This window comes from Teleopsis dalmanni, chromosome X (assembly GCF_002237135.1).
Source record: "Teleopsis dalmanni isolate 2A chromosome X, ASM223713v2, whole genome shotgun sequence".
NCBI classification, from domain to species: Eukaryota; Metazoa; Arthropoda; class Insecta; order Diptera; family Diopsidae; genus Teleopsis; species Teleopsis dalmanni.
Genome location: NC_051848.1, coordinates 63,125,400 through 63,148,328, shown reverse-complemented (window position 1 = coordinate 63,148,328; position 22,929 = coordinate 63,125,400). Strand labels below are relative to the sequence as shown.

Here is a 22,929-nt window from a genome sequence, read left to right as displayed (position 1 = left end):
TTTTCTATAGAATTTTTGCCATTACCTAAAAGAAAGTCTTAATTCTGTTTTTTTTCAAAATTAATTCATTGCTACTGTAAAGCTTCTTCTATAAATTTATAATTAGGATAAATAATTATTTATTTAAGTGAAAAATGAAAAAAAAAAACACGTTTATGCGCCTAAAATTATGTAAATTTATTAAATTAAATATGCATAAATTTTAATATAACGAATTTGAGTTGCCTAAAAATTGGCTATGAAAGGCTAATGTTTGTTGTTTATTCATAGCTAAAAAATGATTAAGATGTGAAGTGCTATAATGTTCTGGCGCCTTAAAATATGCGCAAAATTTGGTGATTTTATATTAAAGAAAATGTATAAAAAATGGAAAAAAAATAATTGAAAATGGCTTTTTAGATAACAAAAAAAATAAATAAATAAAAATAAAAAAGAATTTTAACTGTCTTGCATTTTTAATGGAATTATAAAGAAATGGGCAATTCATCATCGTCACACGGCGGTGGCAGCAAAAGCAGTCGAAAATGCCGCAGCTTACCGAATTCACCGGATGTACGAAGGTAAAAATTTTGATGATATGTATAAAGACAAAAATTTTAAATATTAATTGATTAGTGAAGAGTACCTGATTTTAGACTGAAGTAGTATGAATTACTCTTCCAAACATTGGTTAATGGGTAAGGAACATATCCAATAAATCAAACGAAAAATTTTTCTTTGAATAAAATATAAAATATTGGTATATGATTTAGAAAATTATTTTTAACTAAATATGATTAACTAATTAAATTTAGAGGAGAGTTCTTAATTAAATCATAATTTAATTAATGTAATTAACTACTTAAATTGTTTTTTAATTTTTGTTGTAATTTCCAAATTAGAACTTAGGGGAGAATTTTTAATTAAATCTTAATTTAATAAATATAATTAACTCATTAAATTAGTTTTTAATTTTTGTTATAATTTCCAAATCAGAACTTAGGGGAGAATTTTTAAATAAATCATAATTTAAGTAATATAATTAATTAATTAAATTGGTTTTTAATTTTTGTTGTAATTTCTAATCAGAATTTAAGGACGAATTATAAGATAAATGAGAATTTAATTAATATAATTAATTTATTAAGTTGGTTTTTAAATTTGGTAGTAATTTCCAAATCAGATATTAGGGGAGAATTTTTAATTAAATCAGAGTTTAATTAAGATGATTAACTAATTAAGGTGGTTTTTAGATTTTGTTGTGATTTCCAAACTAGAATTTTGGAGACAATTTTTAATAAATTAATGTAATTAACTAAATAAATTGATTTTTAAGTATTGTGCAATTTCTAAATCAGAATTTAGGCGAGTATTTTGTATTAAATCAGAGTTTAATTAAGATGATTAACTAATTAAAGTAGTTTTTAGATTTTGTTGTGATTTCCAAACTAGAATTTAGGGGACAATTTTTAATTAAATCATAATTTAATAAATGTAATTAAATAATTTAAATGTTTTTAAAATTTTGTAATTTTCAAACAGAATTTAAGGTCTACTTATGTTACAAGGAGAATATTTAAACTTGCGCTGCCTAAACCAATACCTGTGAGAAGTGCTTATATCAACATGTGTTTAATTTAGAATATTTCCATTAAGTTTTTTTTTTATATTGAAATTTATTTCACATTTTAATCGAATATTATAATGAACTGTATTTATATATATTTTCACCTTCAAATATTATAATCAAGTGTGTTTTTGTCAGTAGTCTTAAAGTTCTAAACAAAAACTGCATTGTAGTTGAATACAATTATAACGTGAGATGTTTTTAGTGAAGCACTTAAGTCATATGTTTCCCTGCTTGAGACCTATTATTTGAATGTACAACCAATTTCTTTCTATTTTAACATAGTTTACTTGTTTTTTATTCCATAGCGAAGTCTTAAGCGACTTCCCACACATAATCTATTCTTTACTCGGTTCGCTTGAATAGAATACATTGCCATTTATAGTCACTAATGAGCATTCACTAATCACCAGCACATTTTTATTTACATTCCTGAAGTAAATAAAAATTGGGGGGAAAATTAAAAATGCCGCCTTTCTACTGCTCAGAAGAATTAACACAGACCAAAAGTACACCAAAAGCACACCAGTGGCCAAAATAGTAAAAATAGACTGCAAAGACCAAACGTCACCACAATAAATCAGAGAACCTGCACAACCCAGACGCTCCCTCCCCCTACCGACACTTTCACATTTGGAGTTGCTACGAGTATTTATTGTTGTTTCTTCACAGATTAGTAATTTTAATGTTTTTGGAATAATGTGTCTTTAGCAAAATCTTTAGCATTGTACGACTATATACACAAACACTCGAATAAGATCATTAGTTCACTAACATGTGTTTTATTTTTATGCTCCAGAGGTATATGTAGGGGACTAGGAGAAGCAAACATAAACGCGGATCTAATGAAATGTACATGAAGCATACTTCTTGTATTAAATTTGTTCGTACGTGGAAATCAAATAAAAATAACAGAACAGAAGTGTTAGACAACAAAATTTCAATTTAATTAAGCCGCTATAATTTTATGAACACGATCCGACTAGATACCCCTATAAAAAAAATTGAATTAATGTACTTTGATAGGCCAAGAATACAACGCTCTTTCACTTTCGCTTGTTGTATAATTAATTTGTGAACGAAATTTAGTAGTGAGTCCTTCAGACGAAGTGAAATTGGCTATAACATTAATAAACCATCTTCCCGGTGTCAAATTTGTAGGCGTCCATTGCATTAGAGGCACGAAAAATAGAGATTGTATGCAAGTTTCATGGTGCAACATACAGATTGTGAATGGATTCTTTTTTCTCGGAAAACTAAGAAAAATCTAATTTTGGTTTCTAATATTTATTTGCACTTCACTTGATGTTTAAGTAAGGAGGAATTTATTAATATTTATTGGGTGTATGCCAAATGTCGAAGCCGAGCCAAATATATAGCACAACAAGAGTAAAGGCAAAAGTTGATATGATGTTGAGTTAATTAAAGGAGAACGAGCATATGTACATATGTTGGCTTGTTTTCTTTAACAGGAAAGTGCATCCATCAGATGCAGAATTTCGCACTTGGTTAAGCAATTTGAAAATAAATTAAAAATTTACAATATTTATTTATGAAATGCAGGACTTCACGTTATTGCATTAAAAGCTTTTATTAAACAGAAAATAAAAAAAATTGTTGCAAATACACATGACTATTTCGTGAATTTTAAAGTTTAAAAATATTTCATGCAGAAGTTTAAACTGCAGTTTAAATAAATTTAAATACATATATAGACTTCTATGTACTTAAGTACATTATTATTATTATTATTATTATTTAAATAGGCTATTTGTGCACCCCGATCTATTGTGCGCCTATAGGCCCAACTAGGACAATTTTAGACTATTTATAAATCTTATAATTGCAGTGGGCTTAATTTTACCTATTTGATTTGGGACCAGGATCCCGCTACCAAGGTAATCGAGTCTACGTCTTGCCACCGCTGGGCAGTTTCATTGAACATGTTCTGATGTTTCCTTCTCCTCATGACAGAGTCGACAGGAATCACTTTCTACCGCACCTACTTAAGTACATACATATAAGTATATACAAGAGAGAATAGACATTTACAATATATTAACAAGAAAAAAATTTTGCACATCGGTAATGAAATTGGAATGAAAATCCAAGTAAATCCAAGCACTCCAAGTTTCCCCAACGTTATAACAATAATAACGAATTGAAGATAATCTTGACATTTATACAATCTTTCGTTAAGTAGAGCAATACATGGTAAGAACCCCAATTTCAGAAAACATCCATAAGCTTCCCGAAATCAATATTCGATTGCTTATTAACAGACATATCAACTTAAACTCTCCCGACATATAAGACACAAGCATTGCCATGCAATTATTGAAAGGTATCAGTACCGCCGCAATGAATAAAATTCCTAATGTGCAACTGAGGTTACTTCCTCACCGGGTGAACATTATATTTCATGAATTAAAATAAATAAATATGGGAAGAAAATACCCAGCTGACTAAATAGAAAAAAGCAATTATCGTAAAAATTTCAAAAAAGAAACGAAAATTATTTAGAGAACGTCCTATTTGGAATATAATACTTAATACTATTAACTAATATAAAAATTGTAAACATCACTCTTAATCGCATTATAGACAAACTTAACAAAAAAAAAAATAATATAAGAAATAATATAGCTCATTTCTAACTGAAGTGTTTATGTATAAACTATATAAGTAAAGTGCGGGTTGTAGTTGAGCAATCCTTCAAGTCCTGTGGCTTACTATAGTTTAATTTCATTAATTATGTAAAAACTTTGTAAAAAGTTGGATCTCTGTGATATTTCTTTCAACTTGTTATATATTATATAAATAATTTGGAATGCACTAGTCAATCCTCCTATGTTAATTAAATATTTAATATTAATTCACACATTTCAAAGTATCTCCAATACCCAGTAAACTATTTCCAGATATCATATGACACTTTAAATATGATCTTCGACAACAGAGACGATATGCAGTGAATGTTAATTGTAAAATTATTTTGGTTGCTTTCTATCATCCACAAATCATTTCTGAAATGCGGACTTAGGCATTAATATAGATACATCTAATACAGTGCTATGGGTAGCCATTTTCTATTGACAATTTTCGCTTTTTTCTAACCCAGATTACCTCTTAACATGTAGTCAATGTTGAATTGATATAAATAAATTTAATACAAAGCAAAGAAACACAAACTGCAACCATTTTACATTCACTTCATATCTAGTTTACATTAAAATGTATTGCTTTCTTTTAATCACAATTACCTCTCAAAATATGGCCTTATACATTAATATGATTAAATTCAATACAATTAACATAAACACGGACTATGAGCAGTTCCTTTACATCAAAGGTTATTATCTTGCAGAATTGATTGAATGCGTTTACAATGACAGCAAATATACATCTAGTATTGATATTGATAAAATCAAATCAAAGTCTTCCCTAAAAAAACAAGAAAGTTTTATAAACGTTGTGAGATATAGAAGACATGGGCACTTCGAAAATCTTTAATGCAAAAATGTGTAAACCCTTCTTAACCCATGTTTAGAATACAAACCAGTTGGTAGCAAATGAACGGGTTGTTCAAAAATTATATGGATACGACCAATTTTAAAAGTAACGTTCCAAAGCTTGTTCTAATAGAGATGATTGATTCTTTTGTGTAGTTTGATTGAGTTGATAAACTTGTAGTGTAAAGTAAATATATAAGAACATCTCAATTGTAATTATAAGATTAAGAATTAGTAAAATATATTCTGCAATCGGAGAGAGGTCTAGAAATTTACACAAAGTACGCAAACATAAGTGGCTAGTTGATTTTTAATATTTTTATTCAAATAATTCTTAAGATGCTATTCATAGTAGAAAGGAAGTAGGAACACACTCACATATATTATCACATATTTTTTTAACTAAAAATCTTTGACATAGAAGAACCTGATACAGACTACATTCACAATAGTGTAGAAGATAATGTCACTACTATTATTATATTATTATTTCCCTGCTGTATTTACATTGTATTTATTGTTATTATAACAATGTCTTTTTGTATTATAATTTGGGTAAAGACACAGCTCTTAGTAAGAGTATAGGGCGGAATGTCACTACTACTATATGATTAACTTTAGGACATAATATCACAAGACTCCCTCTATCTTCCTCTTCTGTAGAATGCACCACCATATGTCACTTAAAAGCATAAATGCTTTTTAGCTTTATGTCTGCGTTTAATATTAATTTCAATTGCTTTTCGAAGAAGTAATTTTTTTAAATTAATGATATTGATTATTGTTTAATTATTGTCTTCGTTTTTATCTAATTTCTGACACTCCGAATCGTATGGTCCATGCATGACCATATTACTGACAGTTTATTATTCAATTTTTTCACTAATACAATATTAGAATTTTATTAATTTGATTTTTATGAAATTTGTGGATTAGAAACTAGAAGTTATATATTTCTGCTGAGAATTTCAAGAGTTCACACTTAAAAGATACCATTAATATTCATAATGTAAGTAAAATATTATTTTCGATGTTGAGAACCAGTTACATTTGATGTTCCGAAAGACGAAAATATGCATGCAACCCTTAAAAGTCAATAGCGAAAATTTATTACAAAAAATCATTAAATCAACCACCAGAACAAAGATACTTCTGAAGGGAATGACTGACTGCACTCTTTGTTCTTCACGAGGAGTGCATCAACTTCACTTCAGATAGTGTGGCAATGCTATACTGAAACATATTCCGAAAATCTGGTACACAATGCAATGAACTTATAAACAAATGAATATTTCTTTCAAACGTGTATGCAACTTTACGCTTGCGTGTTGTATTGTTGTATCGCCCTCAGTATATCACACCACCAGTACAAAACTTCAACTTTAATGATATATTAGCAAACCAACATATAATAGACACATAAATACATTTTTATTATAATAACATTACATCATAAATAAGGGTTACCATCACTATCTTATATATTGTGAAGAAGAACTCTATAATAATGTCACTTAAATTCTTAGAATTCATTTATTAAATTAATATGGTAATTACTATAGAATTTATTAAACATTGTAATTAATTATCATTATAATTATCTCTTAGTTTTATAACCCAGGGTGGGTTGTCGTTTTTTTCACCATTATTTTTCCATTGTGCTCTATTGCTCACTATGCTCTTCTGCAGTCTTGCCTAATCTTCAACACAGTCTATTACCCGTTAATGTGCACCTATTGGTGTAAAGTATGTAATCATTTTCTCCATGTCCCTCTATTCCCAATTAATCCTATTAAAATGTCATTGAACTCGAAAAATGTCAAAATGTCACATTTTGATTTTCTTTATTTTTAAATAAGTTCGGACCAATTTTGTTGGCAGTTTATATGAAACATTAAAAAATATATTTTTCAGGGTACAGTCATCACTGCTAGCTGGAGAGTATTTATTTGTAACAACGCTACTGAGATAGGAACGATACTGGCCTTAAAGAACATAACTATGTATCACTTTATAAGCACTTTACATTGAACACAAGTTCTGGTTATATAGAGATTAGAGATCTATTGATAAATTTAGCGTGTTTCCGCAAGTCTAAATTTCTTAGTAAATTTTAGAATTGAACCTGTATTATAAGATTTTATATCTTTATTTAACATGAGATGTTCGCTTACGTACTTCCTTCGCTTATGTTGCAGTGCCAGACAAACTCCCAGTAGCAGTTTAGAGATATAGTATTTTCTAGTACAACACCTAAAAGTTCTATTAGCCTAAGTTACCAATAAGCTTTTAGCTTAAGGTACAGTGCCCTGTCAGGAATTTTTGTAGTGATTTTTAAATTATGTTTACTTAGTTTCAAGCAAACTTTTGGATATACTCGTATATGAGTTTTTCAATCATATATAAGCAATGTTTAATATATATTTGAAATATAATTGATATATATTATTTATATATAAAAGTATAACAATTATATGTTGAATAAATAACCACTGACATTGGCATTGCTTGTACGTACGTCTTTGCATGATATAAAGAGAGTGCAATTGTTTTGCTCTTAATAAGGTGACTATTAAAAGAAGATTCTGTATTTAAGTCTCCGGATATTATGTCTTACTCGAAAATTTATTTATTTATATTTCTAAAAGGATCCATTAACTCTGTTAATGTTCTTCATAAGACTTACCACTAATCTTCGCAGATATTACTTAATTACGGTTAAACTTTATATATATTAAGATCCTCTGTGAAATATTACAGAATCCATTGTGTTATATACAAATAATGAAAGTTATTTTTATACACTATATAGTTCACTTCTATGTCGCATTTGCTGATGGATTCATGTACACAGAAATGGAGGAGTTTTAAGATTTAAGATTGGCTCAAAGAAAATTATCTCTTTTACTTACATATGGAATTGTTTACTTTTATATCGGATTTACTGCAGGGTTTATATAAGTACACAGAAATAGAGGTGTTTGGATTTTTAAGATTAAACCAAAGAGAATTACTTCTTTAAATTATGAAGTGCACTATGTAGGATTTGCTGGAGGCTTCAAGTACACAGAAATGGAGGTATTTTGAGATTTTAGATTAGCGCAAAGAAAATTACTTCTTTCACGTAAATTATGTGGTTCACTTCTATGTCGGATTTGCTGCAGGGTATATATGCATAGAAATAGAGGTATTTGGATTTTTAAGTTTAACCAAAGCAAGTTATTTCTTTAAATTATGAAGTGCACTTCTATGTAGGATTTGCTGGAGGCTTCAAGTACACAGAAATGGAGGTGTTTTGCGATCGAAGATTGGCCTTAAGAAAATGACTTCTTTTACGTAAATTATGTAGTTCACTTCTATGTCGGATTTGCTGGAGGCTTTATTACCTAAAAATTTAAATTTTGTATTGAACTGCTGAACTTTTTTGTTTTCAACGATTTAACAAACATCATTCCGACTGCATTCATATGTCAGTCACACAAGTCGCGCTGCATAAATCGCGGGAGATACAACCTAAACAGGCGCAGATACAAAATGTGTGTTTCAATATTTATGAAGTATTTGCATAAAAACTGCATTTTACAGTTATTGATAAAATCGAAATGATGAATTTTCTTTACATTATAAGATTTTCAATTGTTTTATTTTAGGAGAAAGGAAATAAAAAATCGTTTCAATCTGTGCCATATCGATTTTTTGACTTGATTTTATCTGATAATAAATATATTGTATCGCCTCCATTATGAAGACAATTTCTTCCTACAGTTCTCATCCTTCTTTTTGAAGCCTCGATGGTTCGGTTATGACACAAGATAATCATTGAAATGCGCTTGGTGGGAAATACTTGTATTTCTGTTTCCTGTATTTATATTTCTAAGCGTAATATGCATTTTCACGGAAAAGTTCTTCTCGGATATGCATTGGCAGCAAATATATTTTTAATGAATTTTAAATGAATTTTTGCTTAATGAAAATTTTAAATGACTTGCGATTGATAATTGCTTCTCTGTTTTAATTTGGTTAATAAAAATAACTTCTGGAGCCCACCTTTTGCATAATTGAAGTTCACGTACGATGTTATTACCAGAGTTCTTGTGTGTTTCTCTACTTGAACCATTGGTGACTGACTACACCAGCTACTTTTTATGCTCAACGTGTGTACTTCATAATTCTTTGTACTAAAATTTTTATTACTTGTTAGAGTGTTTGCGTACTTTCAGCAAGTACGGCACAGTACAGCACGGTACAGCACCAACAGAAATACTTTTTAATTGAAACATCGTAAAACAGTCTGTGTTTGTGCTATTATGGAACACCCACTAAGTACTTTTATGCATGTGACAGCTATCCTACTTTTGAGTCTCACTTCAGCCGGTGTGTCGGTGTATCGGTGTGTCGGGCGGTATGTGCAGTATGTTTATTAACGGATATGCTAAGTCAGTTACACATCCACACTAACAAACACTTATATTCGCATGAGATCTTGAATACGCAACGCAGTCCGTTCTGTGTCTCCACACATTTTTAATATATTCACTTTGCCACAACCATAAATACTGGAGTACTACTTCCATCTTAATGCATAAAAGACACACTTCAGTATTCTTTGCTATTTTACGAGTGCACAGTTCTATTCTGTGATGTTTTATTGCTATTATGTTGCCATATTTAAGTATCTGTGAATGCTTGCCAGACTCAAGATGCTGCCAAAGCCATGTTGCATATGCATTATAGATGCTCGACAACTCGGTTCCATTGTAAACAGATCTATCTTTCTGTCTTTGCAAAAATTATGAAAATAATTATTGTTTTGTAAACCAAATGGTATTTAAAATAACTGAATTTAAATTGCAATATAAATATTTTTGATATGAAATATTAACAATAATTTCATTTCTCTTTTGTTTATTACAAACATTATTAAAAGTATCTACATATCAATGTTTGTTAACACTACAACTAGTTACTAACTAATTTCTAGTTAGTATGTACATAACAATATTTACTTATTTTACAAATATTTACTAACTAATTACTAGTTAGTGTGTATATAAAAATGCTTATTAATTTCAAAACTAGTTACTTACTAATTACTAGTTAGTATGCATATAAAAATGTTTATTAATTCACAACTAGTTACTAACTAATTACTAGTTAGTATGTACATAACAATTGTTTGTTAACACTACAACAATATGTAGTGTTTAATAATAATCCTTAAAGGATGCAGTGCCGTGGTGACAAGTTCCCAACTCATCTTAAGATCTAATCTAATCTGATCTGACACTACAACTAGCTATAATTTATTACTAGTTAGTATGTACACAACAAAGTATGTTAACACTACAATTACTTACATTAGAATTATCGAGTAGTCTGACCCTACTTTTTGTTGAATGATAATTACATCATGTGGAATCCATCGTTGAAGCCGTCAGAACAGGCCTGTAATATTATGAAATCTGCTAACTATTGCTTTTATATACCTTATATGCCGCTTAAAATGAGCTTTCCCTTGTCCTTTATTTTCTCAGCAAATATGGCGATGTAAATGTCTCGATGAATTTCAATACTACGAGCTTATGGGGCGTTGATAATATTTCCGCATATTTGTTTATCAATTATAATTTTAATAAATCAAGAGAGTTTTGATCTTCGTCCGATAAACCAGTCCATTTTTGTGATCATTTTTGTTGGTGTTTAATTTGCTCTATTTTTATATACTACTTCCAATTTAACTTAGCATCAAGATTTGTGCTAAGAAATTTGCGTGTGAGATAGAAACTTCTAGTAGCATTAGAGGGTGATTACTTCAACTGTGTTATTTAATGAATTTTTCCAAGTTTTCGTCCATTTTTCAATTGTAGCTTAGCTGCTTTTGCTTCTGCGGTGTTTTTTATTCCAAGTAGGGCTGTGTCATCAAAAAAGGTAGCAATCTTGCTCTTCCGTGTCAATGGTATATCTTTTGTTTACAGGGGGCATAGAAGTTGCCCAACAATGTTTTCTAACGAGACACCATATTTTATCTCTTCCAGGTTAGACTAATTATGTCCTTGTCTAACGTTAAAGTATCGCTAAGTTAAGTATGACTAAATAAATTTCAATTCATAAAAGCACTGTAGTCCTGTTGACATTTCCTTTATGCTATAATTTTTCAAACGTTTGAGCAACGTCCACAAAGACCGTATTTTTCAAATGATTTTTCTGCTTCTGCTGTGATCTTATGAACCTAACCTAAATCCAAATTTCGATATTTGCAGCAGAAAGAAGATTAGTCGGTTTGACGAACATGGACTTTATTTCTTCATTATTCTATTGATCATAAAAATTGTAATGCGATTTTGTATTGAAAAGTAGCGTATTTTACTGACTCTAGACATTTTAATTTATACAAGAGTATCAATAGATCAATCATTGAGAGCAACAAATCCAATAGATGTGATGGGTATAACCAACACAACTTAACAATTTTTCAAAAACTCAACAACCACTCAGTGGTAAGTGAGCTTACCACTCAGATAAAAATCATTTTTAGTTGGTATTACATATATATGTCATAATGATATTTCATATACAGTAAATTACTGTAAAAATTCAGCATCTACCCTCGTATATTACAGCATGACATATGCATATGTATCTGTACGATTTCCACATAAAAGTGAACATTTTATTCTTCTGAAATACTCCTATTTCAATTTCATAAGAATTTTTTTTTATAACGATTCATTCTTTTGCTCCTTTTTTGTCTCTTCGAAATCACTCCTCTTTGACACATGATAACCAGGATTAATTATTGAGGTGGTTGTAAGCTTTTTTAATGGTTCGTTTATATTTGATATTGTTTTAACTGACACTTCAACTCTTGTGGTAAGGACAAAAACGTGTAAACTGTAAGGTTAAACCCTGTAACCGAAATATAAATATTTAAATATAAAAATTTTTTTAACACTCGTAGTATTCGTAATCCACTGAAAAATGGTAACTCAGATGAATTTTTCTTTCGGAAAAATATTTTTGTGCCTTTAATTCTTGGTAGTCGTATTTTCAAAAGCGTTTCATATAAATAATATTATTAAATATAATAAATATAAAATTACATAAATATTACGGTATAGACTTCCTTTTTCTATATGACTATTTACTAAATCTGGAGGTTTTTAGTAAACATCAAACAGGAAACCAATTTTCTGTATTTTACAGTAATACTTGTTCAATTTATTTAAGACTTCAAAATCCTGATTTAAATAAACACTTAAAAATGCTAAAAGAATAGTGAAAGTTTTATTTAACTTTAAGTAATTTAGTAAGTATAAATATCTGTGTCTTTAGTGTGACCTAATCTCATTACCACTCATTTCGAAATTAACATTTTAATTACGCACTTTTACGAAACTTTTTATCAATTTTTTTTCCTATGTAATTTATGTAAGGAATACGTAAAAATATACAGTAGTCCCCAATATAACGCGGTACGCTTATAACGCGTTTTCATATTACGCGATTTTAATCCCCCATATAACACGGGGATTTGTACAGTTTATAATTAGCTTCGCGTACCATTGAACGTGTATATATATTTATAATAAATATATATATAATACATACATATATTTATATATATATATTTATATATATTTATATATATTTATATATATATTAATGCACAAAATTATAATGAAAGCTCATACTACTCACTCTATTTTTTTTTATCATGTCATACTCATAGTGTTATTATATGTTATATGATTGAGAAGTAACTTCCAATAAATAATGGAAATTATTCAAATTAACATATAACACTATATATTCCAAAAATTTCACTAATCAAAGATAACCAAATTACCCGCATAAAAAACATTACACAATTAAAAGTAGTTATAGGAAAAATTAATCTACCTTAATGATATGCACTACACTTCCTGGTTCACCAAGAAAGCAATTAGATATTATAGCAATCATTTATATTATAATGGAATAAAGTCATCATATAAAGACAAGAAAAAGGTAAAGGTAAAAAGAATATCCCATTGTCCATCACAATAAAAATTTAAAACACTACAGATAATTTCTCCGAATACCAGGATAGCTCTGTATATAAAAAAAAAACAAAAAATAACAGTAACGAAAGAAAAAAAAAAGGACGAATGAACGAAGAAAGCAAGCGAGAAAACAAGGAAAACGAAGAAAGGGTGTTAGATTTAGAAAAGTTAACATACTAAAAAAAGAAGAAAGAATAAAATGTATACAAAAGTATTATTATATTATATTATAATTATATTATTATTATTATATTATAATTATAATTATAATTAAAGAATCTAATTAAAAAAAAAAAAGGAAAAGATATATAGGGAAACAAAAAAAAAAACAAATAAAATGAAATAGAATTTAAAAAAATGAAAGATGAATAACTAAAAGAAAGCAAAAAAAATGTAAAAGAAGAGAAAAAAGAAAAAACAGATAAGAAAAGAAAACAGAATATAAAAAATTAAATTTATAATAAACCAAATAATAAAGAATAATATAAAACAAAATTGAAGAAGACAAGGATTAAATTAAATTAAATTAAATCAAATTAAATTAAAAAAGCGATGTATTGATAAATAATATTAAACAAAATAGAAGAAGAGAAAAAACAAAACAAAAATAATAAAATAAAGTAAAAACAAAAAAGAAATATTTCTTTTCATTTAAACCTAAAATGAAATGATATAAATTAAGATTAAGATTAAAGAAAAGAAAAAAAAAAAAGGAAAAAGAGAGGAAAATAAAATAAAAGAAAAAGAAAGTAAAGAAAAGAAGAAAAAAACAAAAAAAATTAAGAACAAAAAAAATATATAATATTATTAGAATATAATATAATATAATATAAATGAAAATATAATATCAATGAATAAATATAAATCATACAAAATATAGGAAATTATTCTTCTTAATTCTAAATGGAATTCAAATAAGGCCAAAGAAAAAAATTAAAATTAAATATAATAATATGTAATTAAATAAAATAAAAATTAAATATAAAAAAGGTAGAAAACAGAGAAAAAGAAAAATATAATAAAATAAATAAAGAAAACGAAAAGAAGGACAACGGAAAACAAAAAACGGAATTGATACGGAAATAGGAATTAAAACAATATGTAGGGAAATGAAGAAAGCGCAAAGGCAAGGAATATACAAGACAATAAAGGAAGAGGACAAAAAACATAGCGACAACAAAAAGTTTTTAGTGTAACTTTAAATATAAAAATTTTAAAAATGTATTTTTCTAAAACATTAGATCTGAATGATTAGGATTCAGTACATAAAATAAAAGAGGGATAAGATATTTTGCAAAATAAATTCTCTTTCCTTAAATATGATTGTAGTGAAAGGCAATATCTATCTGCCGTATAATTTTATCAGCCTTGTTATCGCTTTGTGAAATAATATCAGTTTCTTAAGTAAATTTTCTTGCATTAACTAAATTATATAAAAGCTCTTTTAACTAAGTAGTAATTAAAACTCGAAAAAATATTCGCATTGAACCGTATCTGATGATTAACGTGTTGCTGTCATGATATTCACGTTATATATCAGACATAGATGAAGTATGTGGATAACTATACCTGATCTAACTTATGACAAATAAATTATATGAAAGCTTAAGTCAGTGTCATCAATCTGGTGAGGAAGTGAAGTTATCTTAAACCATGTTTTCGCTGGTTTCATTTAGGCAGTTGTGCTCTTTCAGACCGCCAATATTTAACCTTACAAAGAAGTTTCATATAAATAAGTACATTAAATAAATCAACTTATTGAAGGCGGGAAATGTCTAATGAAACCCTTAAAAATAAATTTCCCATAATAGAAATGTTTAAAATTTGAAATATGTTTCATATGTTCTATATATAAAATATAAGCACACAAGCTATTGCACATGCATAAATCAGTTTATGCCAATGGAAACGACTAAAACTTAATTTCATTAAAATAAGTCGTTTTAGCTGCAATGGAAACGTGACATTAAACGCTGTTACAGCTTTTATTTTCAAAATATAGTACCCTAAACGAAGAGTTTGCCGTTTTTCTTGTTGTTTATAAACCTTATATTCTTAAAATACTACTAATTTATATTTTAAGTATAAAATATAAATAAATTTAGTTAGATAATGCGCTCACTAAATCACTTCCACAACCTTTTGCGTTGCGATTCTTGCGTTGTTGTTGCTATAGGTAGGTAGCGTACGATATCTTTACAAAATAATAGTTGAAACTATATTATTTGGGTATTGAATATGACATATTTATCTAAAAATGAATTCAAGTTAATTCGAATTTTATGCCGCAATAGGGTTAAGTATGCAAGTACCTACTATCGATGTATCATGTTTGGATGAAAATCATTTTTAATATCTTTAATGAGGGAGACTTTACTCACTTTAAAATTTAAGCAATTAAATAATTTAAGCTTAAATAATTTAAGTCAATTACTTCTCATATGCATCCTAACATATCTGAAATCAAAAGAAAGTTTACATAATAAACAAACAGATATCAAAAACCCCAAAACTGCAAATCGTGACTTAAGAAGTTCATCAAAAATAATCGTAACTTTGGAAGTTTTTGCTTGCAAGCGTAAAAGGAAAAAGCATCAGAGTAGGAAAATGTGACTTTATTGTTAGTTAAATCTGCATAAAGAAGCATTTGCCATTTTTCCAACAAAATATTGAAATCCGAAAGGAAAGAACTGCAGAAGTGGGAAGGGCAGACTGCAATATGCAACTGCACTCGCATATAGAAAAATCATAAAGGATATTAAAAAATTTTACACGATGTACACGTATCAACGTGTCGCATTACAATTTATAATTCATATTCATATGAATGCCTGATGAAGATTCCCTTGTTGTTATTGTAGTGATAATAACACCGACGGTGATGATGATAATGTTGACAATGTTGATGACGATGAAAATGCTGATGTGGCCTGGCTTTCTTGTTAGCTAGGTAGCTGTAGTTGCGAACTCTCGCCAGGTTGATGAGTTGGTTAGTTGCTCCTTGGTGTGTACTTTGTTTGGTTAACTATTGCAGACAACATCGTCGGCATCATCAACTTTGGCAAGAGATACACAAACTTAAATGGATATGCATTGGTTGTTGGAGATATGAAGTTTCCATAGTACCATAGTAGCAGAGGCGTTGTAGTTTGACGTTAGTAGTTTGAAGTTGGCATGTGTTTGGTAAGCATACGGAATAGGGTTTGAGCAAATAGCAGTCAGAGTTGCCATATGAAATATGCATGCAATAGTCTTTTATAGGTGCTTAAATGCAGGTGCAAAAATATTTTATTTAATATCATATTTTGCGTATATTTTTGTTATTATTATTCTTCTTTTTTAAATTATGCACAATCATTAAAAAATGCATAAAACACAAACAAAATGAAGTACGTGCTTTCTCCAGTGTTCGAAAGAAACAAAGAATAATAAAAAGGTTGTAGATACATTGAGGGTCTTGCATATTTTATGTTAAAAGATATATTCAAAAGTCGTTTAAAAAGCAAATTTGACTTAAATTTTTCTTTTAAACTATATGATACTATATGATTGATGCACGGAAAGCAATTGGTAATATTCATTTAATTAAGTTAATTTTCATGGAAACTTATGGAAAGGATAGAGCAATCATATTTGTACTATTTGCTTATCAATCTACTAGTCGATATACCAAGTGAGATAAATAAACAGATTATTTGAATAATTTATTTGATTGAAACAATTTAAAAATTAAAAACATCAATAAAGCATATAAACAATGTGATTATGAGACAAATGTTTTGATTATCTCATTATAAGATGCTACAAATAATTTCATGAATTATTATATACTTGATAGATTGACAAATACCCGGCATACGTAATAATAGCATATTTTTTTGGAAAATTATATATTGTGCTTTAATATAATCCTCTTTTAGCTCTTCACACCGAGTCCAATGATCTTACAACATTTGGACACCTTTTTAATAATACGATTTGTCAAGTCATTTGATGCAAATCGTTTTTCCTAAAGCCATCTTTTCTTAAAAAGAGAGCATCTTGAAAATAGGTAATAGTCACTGGGAGCCAAATATGGATAATACGGTGGTTGGGAAAGCAATTCGTAACGTGATTCATTTAATCTTGTCATGATTCCCATTGACGTCTAAACGGGTTTGTTGTTATCCTGCAAAAACAAGATTTTTTTGTTCGACACATGTGGTCGTTTTTCTTGATTTCCTTATTCAATCGATCCAATAATATGCGATAGTAGTCTGATGATATTCCTTTTTCCAAACAGTCTATGAAAATTTTTCCGGTTGAATCCTAAAACACAAAAGCCAAAACTTTTTCAGAGGATTATTGAGTTCGTGGTCGTTTGGGAACATTACCCCTGGGCTCGACCCATTCTCTGGCTTGTTGTTTTCTCTCAGGTGTGAAGTAATTGATCCATGTTTCATCAGTTCCAAACCATGTTTTAAATGACGAAGTCGTTGTCATTGTAGTTTTTGGTTAATTTTAAGCAAACGCGGCACCCATCTTGCCGAATGCTTTTCAATACCTAAATATTTATATTAAATATCCAATACATGTTTATATGGTTAATATATATAAATATGTATTAATGCACAAAATTTAAATGGAAGCTCATACAACTTAGTATATTAAATTTAGAACTCTTTCTTGTCGTAGTCATAGTGTTATTACATATTATATAATTGTCATTGATATATATTATATAATTTATATTAATGTATATTATTATTAGTAAGATCAAAGTTTGCATCGGGATTCACACCATATTTTTACTGATTATCAATGAAAATTACCGAAGTACTCAGACCTCTGAAACAAATACATAAATTGCTGAACGAGCACATGACAAGGTGAGGAAAGGAAAGGTGGTGAAACTTCACCACTTGTAGAATAGCTAGGATCATGTGTACACATAAATACGAGGAAAAGCACACCGAGGACATTATATCGTCTAGCCAAAGGAACTATAGAACATTAATTGGTGTGTTAACAGGTCATTGCTTGGTCGCATCACATGCGCACAAACTAATCCTAATTCGCAGCGATACTTACAGTAGGTGCAACGAGCCGGATGCAAAGAAAACTCTGTAGTATCTACTGTGTAACTGCCTAGCTCTCTTGAAAACTTGACAAAAATGCTTGGGGGCTGTCCGTTTTACAGAACTGGACTACCTGCCTGAGGTTTCTGTTGAAATTCTAGTAAAAATAGCTAAGTGATGCACACTCTATCGTTAAAAATTAAAACTCTGATCTGGTATCTTAATGGACCTTAATGGTCTACGCGTGACCTTTTTGTTCTGCCAGCATTTCCTAACCTAACCTAATGACAATTAACTTTTTAAGAAAAACATTTAAATTAGTTTAACTTATAAGAGAATTTTTTTTTATTCAAACAAAGAGCAAAGTTTTTGCTTCTTTTCTAGTTGGTTGAATAACTTGTGAATTTCTTGGGATATATTTCGCAAACTTCCTCGATTTTCAGATCTGGTCAACAATGTAAATACTTTATTGATAATGTTATTTTGTTTAAGCATTCGTAAAGCACAATTTATTAGTATAATCTTCAATCTAATGGAAGTGAGTAATATATTACTATCTACATATTTATTTAATTGCATAATAACATCTTGGTAATCTTTTTCTTTTTTTCTGACTTTAATCACAGTTTTTCTACGATTTTGTATCTTTCAGTACTGAACTGTTGTATGTGCGCTCAAAGTCAAAGCTCTCCCCCAATGCACATTTCGAAAAGTTGCAAAAACTGCATTTAATGTCGCTGAAATCCCCACCACATCATTCAATCTATCCTATCCACCTTTCTGGCTGGCATATCAATGCACTGTAATTATGGCTATTATCAACCATTCAACACCTACTCAAAAACTATATAATTTCACCTGGGGGATATATAAAATACAAATTAAGAAGTGGAGGAAAAACAAGAAAAAAGAAACACCAAAACACCAAAACACTGACTGACGACATGACTTAGTGCCACACAAGAGTGTGCACACAGCCAAGAACTGAGGTGTACGACGAATATACGTACGCATTGTTGATCATAAAAATTTCCGAAGTCAGGAAGACGTTTAGGACGGCGGCTTATGTCAGCGTTTATGGATTGTTTGCCTTGTTGTTTGCGTTGTCTTGGTTGGTTGGTTAGTTTTTTTTTATTTTTTTTTTGTTTTGGTGCACCTTGGGTTTATTTTTGGTAAGTTTGTTGATTTTAAGTTGACAGTTGTGGAGCGTATCCGAGCCAGCCGAGAAGAAGTTTCGAAAGTTGAAGTTAAATGAACACTGTGAGTTAAATGCACTGTGAGTTGTTGTTGTGTCGAAAAGTGGAAAATTAAAGATAAACAGGCAACCGACTCGAAAGAGATTTGTTTTGATTTGTTTACATAATTAAGCCAATTAATAACTTAATTTGGGACTTAAACTTTTCATAAGAAACGAACACATCACTAGGAAGATTATGCGTATCCGTTTCACATCTTGAGATCTTAGTTCATAAAGTTTAGATTAAATTCATTGGCAGCTTTTTGATAGGTACGAGTACGATGATATGTAGTACTGCGCCAAAATTGTCAAAAAACAATAGGTGTACCGTAAAGTGCCTCCATTAGAGTTGTTCTTCAAATATGTATTGTGCCTCAAAATGCTCTAAATGGAAAAGCAAAACACAACATTAACAATAGAAACTACAAGAACAACAAATGTAATGGCATCCTTACATGTTTGCCATTACTCGCTCGGTATGGCAATCCTTTCTTCCCTAAGGAGAAAAAATTACGTGCAACTTGTAACATAACTTGTGATTCCCATAAACAAAAGTTAAGTAGTCTTTAGAAGTAGACGACTTCACTTCATCTCCGCCAGCTTTCAACTCTCTTGAGCATCACTTATGGTACATGCAGTGGCGGTTTTGTATGGACATGAGACGACATTTTCGCGCTTTTTCTTTATATATACATTTACTTTACTTTAGTATATTTTTGTTTTGTTTTTTTTTTTGTCTTATGAATTTTTCCTTAAAATTCTTTCCCTTTAATAGTGCGGAACACAAGTGATTCAAGTGCCATTATGGAGCGGCGTATTTGCCAAGTCAAATAAGAATATAAACAAACCTTTAGAGCAGTTGGCAGCTTCGCATAAAAATAGAGAAATACTAAAACATAAACATTTATTTTTAATTTTCCTTCATATAAACAACAAAATGCTTATTCGCATTTGTAGTTCTGTACACTCCGCAGATACTTGTACGAGTATATCCTTTTTTGCAAGCAAGAAACTGCAATTTGTTTATAAAAGCATAATGCGTCCATGGAACGCATCGAAATGTGAGGGCAAAATAAGCGGCTACGTGTGCTGCATGGACTGCAGCGTATATAGAACCTCGGCTATAAGTCTGTGCTATTGTCAGATGAATACAACAGAGTCTAAAAAAATATGTTGTACCTTTTCTTTAGCAAACAAGAAGAAAATCCATTGGTGTATGTAAATTATTATGACAGTTTGTGTTAAATTAAATAAATTCGATGCATGGCAAAAGTGCAACATAAGGTCAAAGACACTGGCATAACTTCTGTTTATGAAGTATTCCAAAAAGGGTGTAGTATGTAACTGGGCGTAAAATATTCCCCACGTATATCAATCTATGAATATTGCATATTACCATTAACTGTCATTTTCATTTGATTGCAGATGACTAGATTTGAGGACCTGTCCTAATAAGGGTTAATTACATTAAAAGCCATAAAATTGGTTTGAATAATTACACCAATATCAATACAATTTGATAAATATTATTACTATATTAATATTTTTATAATGTAGGTAATTCTTAAAGATGACCAGCTATAATTTTTATCCGAGCTGATAATGACTTCGAGTCACACGAATGCAAGGGCAAAGTAATATGCAGTAGTTTTATTAATAAATCTGTCTCTACCTATATCTCGAAATGCAGAACTATAATAGCATACACACAATTTATTATATATCCATTTAGCAAAGGAACTTATAGTAAGGAAAAAAGTTTTCTGATGTGACTATACAACTGTTCCGGATATTGCCAAACAATCATCAGCAGTAGATTATGGAGCTATTTATTGTTTTCAATTATCCCTAATTTATGGATAATTATATATGTTCATTCTACATAAACGTAGTCGTTGAAGATTTATTGTTTTTATTATTATTGGTTTTTAGTATTTGTGGGTTTTTATTATCCGTAATATGTAGATAATACTATTTATCGGTTTTAATTATCCTTTATCCGTGGATAATAACATTTTATGCTTTCATGCCATCTGTGCTTGAAATATTGAATTAAGACTCGTCTGAGAATATGACGCTGTTCCAGAAGTCTAATTTTTTATGGTTATGCTGACATACAGGTCCAAACCATAATACTTCCACTGTCATGCTTTACTGAAGCTTTTATATCTTCTTTTTTGAGCTCAGTATTAGGTTTCCGCGACACGTAAGTCATCCCATCATCCCATCTAGAAATATTGAATGTAGACTCGTCTGAGAATATGACTCTGTTCCAAAAGTCTAATTTTTTTGTGGTCATGCTTCTTACCGTAAGCAAGCCGACTGCTCTGATTTTTTTTGTTGCTTATGAAGGGTTTTTTTTAGCTACTCGACCATTAAAGTGGGAGTGTCTAGTTCTAATTTTGGATTCCTCTGTGGCGATTAAGTGCAAATGATTTGGATGAAATTAGCTGTGAACTATAATTCTGTTACACGATCGGGTTTTTCCCCTTCGAGCGAAACAAAAACAAATTTTATGTACTTTATTCCATTTATTATGTTCATTAAGCGTGCCTTAATGTAAGTGAGACATTAAAAACTTAATTGCCAAAGATGTTTTCATTAATCAAGAACGAAAGTTAGAGGTTCGAAGGCGATCAGATACCGCTCTAGTTCTAACCATAAACGATGCCAGCTAGCAATTGGGTGTAGCTACTTTTATGGTTCTCTCAGTCGCTTCCCGAGAAACCAAAGCTTTTGGGCTACGGGGGAAGTATGATTGCAAAGCTGAAACTTAAAGGAATTGACGGAAGGGAACCACCAGGAGTAGAGCCTGCGGCTTAATTTGACTCAACACGAGAAAACTTACCAGGTCCGAACAAAAGTGTGTAAGACAGATTGATAATTCTTTCTCTCGAATCTATGGGTGGTGGTGCATGGCCGTTCTTAGTTCGTGGAGTGACTTGTCTGGTTAATTCCGATAACGAACGAGACTCAAATATATTAAATAGATGCTTTCAGGACTATGGTGTTTTTCAGATACAGTGTTTTAAAAATTTAAAAAATTGTTGAAAGAAATGAGCTGATAGCCACTGTATATTCCTCTTGGTTAGCGGAGATCCATTACAAACATTTCATTATTAATTGTAGATTTTCGATATCTATACAAGTGCATACGAAGAGTTAGCTTAACATAAAATAAATTGTATATAATTTTTTGTAACTTTTAACCCTAATACACAGAGCATCACTAGTATGTCTTCATTATTCAGTTTTAGTCTGCCGTCTCTATCCGCTATATGTACCAATACTCTATTACAACTTTGTTGATTTAAAGAGATACAGTGGACTATCGGAATGAGGATAGTCCAGATTTATTAATTCCAAGATTTGGGCATTTTCTCTTTGAAAAATTTGAATCCTTTTACTGGACATGATAAGACTTAAACAACAAGAAAAATAATATTGAAAAACTGTTTAAAGAGATACAATGGAC

At 29.7% G+C, this 22,929-nt stretch overlaps 1 protein-coding gene across 2 annotated transcripts in view; it reads left to right on the top strand.

Annotated features, from left to right (window-relative positions):
- The first annotated feature begins 448 nt into the window (after nucleotides 1-448).
- Nucleotides 449-22,929, top strand: part of LOC119689150 (protein sickie) — a 221,789-nt gene continuing 199,308 nt past the window's right edge. For both annotated transcript variants that reach the window (XM_038103910.1, XM_038103909.1), the window contains exon 1: nucleotides 449-560. In XM_038103910.1, coding sequence (XP_037959838.1) covers nucleotides 475-560 — 86 coding nt within the window. In that variant the 5' untranslated portion in view covers nucleotides 449-474. The remainder of the gene's footprint in view (nucleotides 561-22,929) is intronic.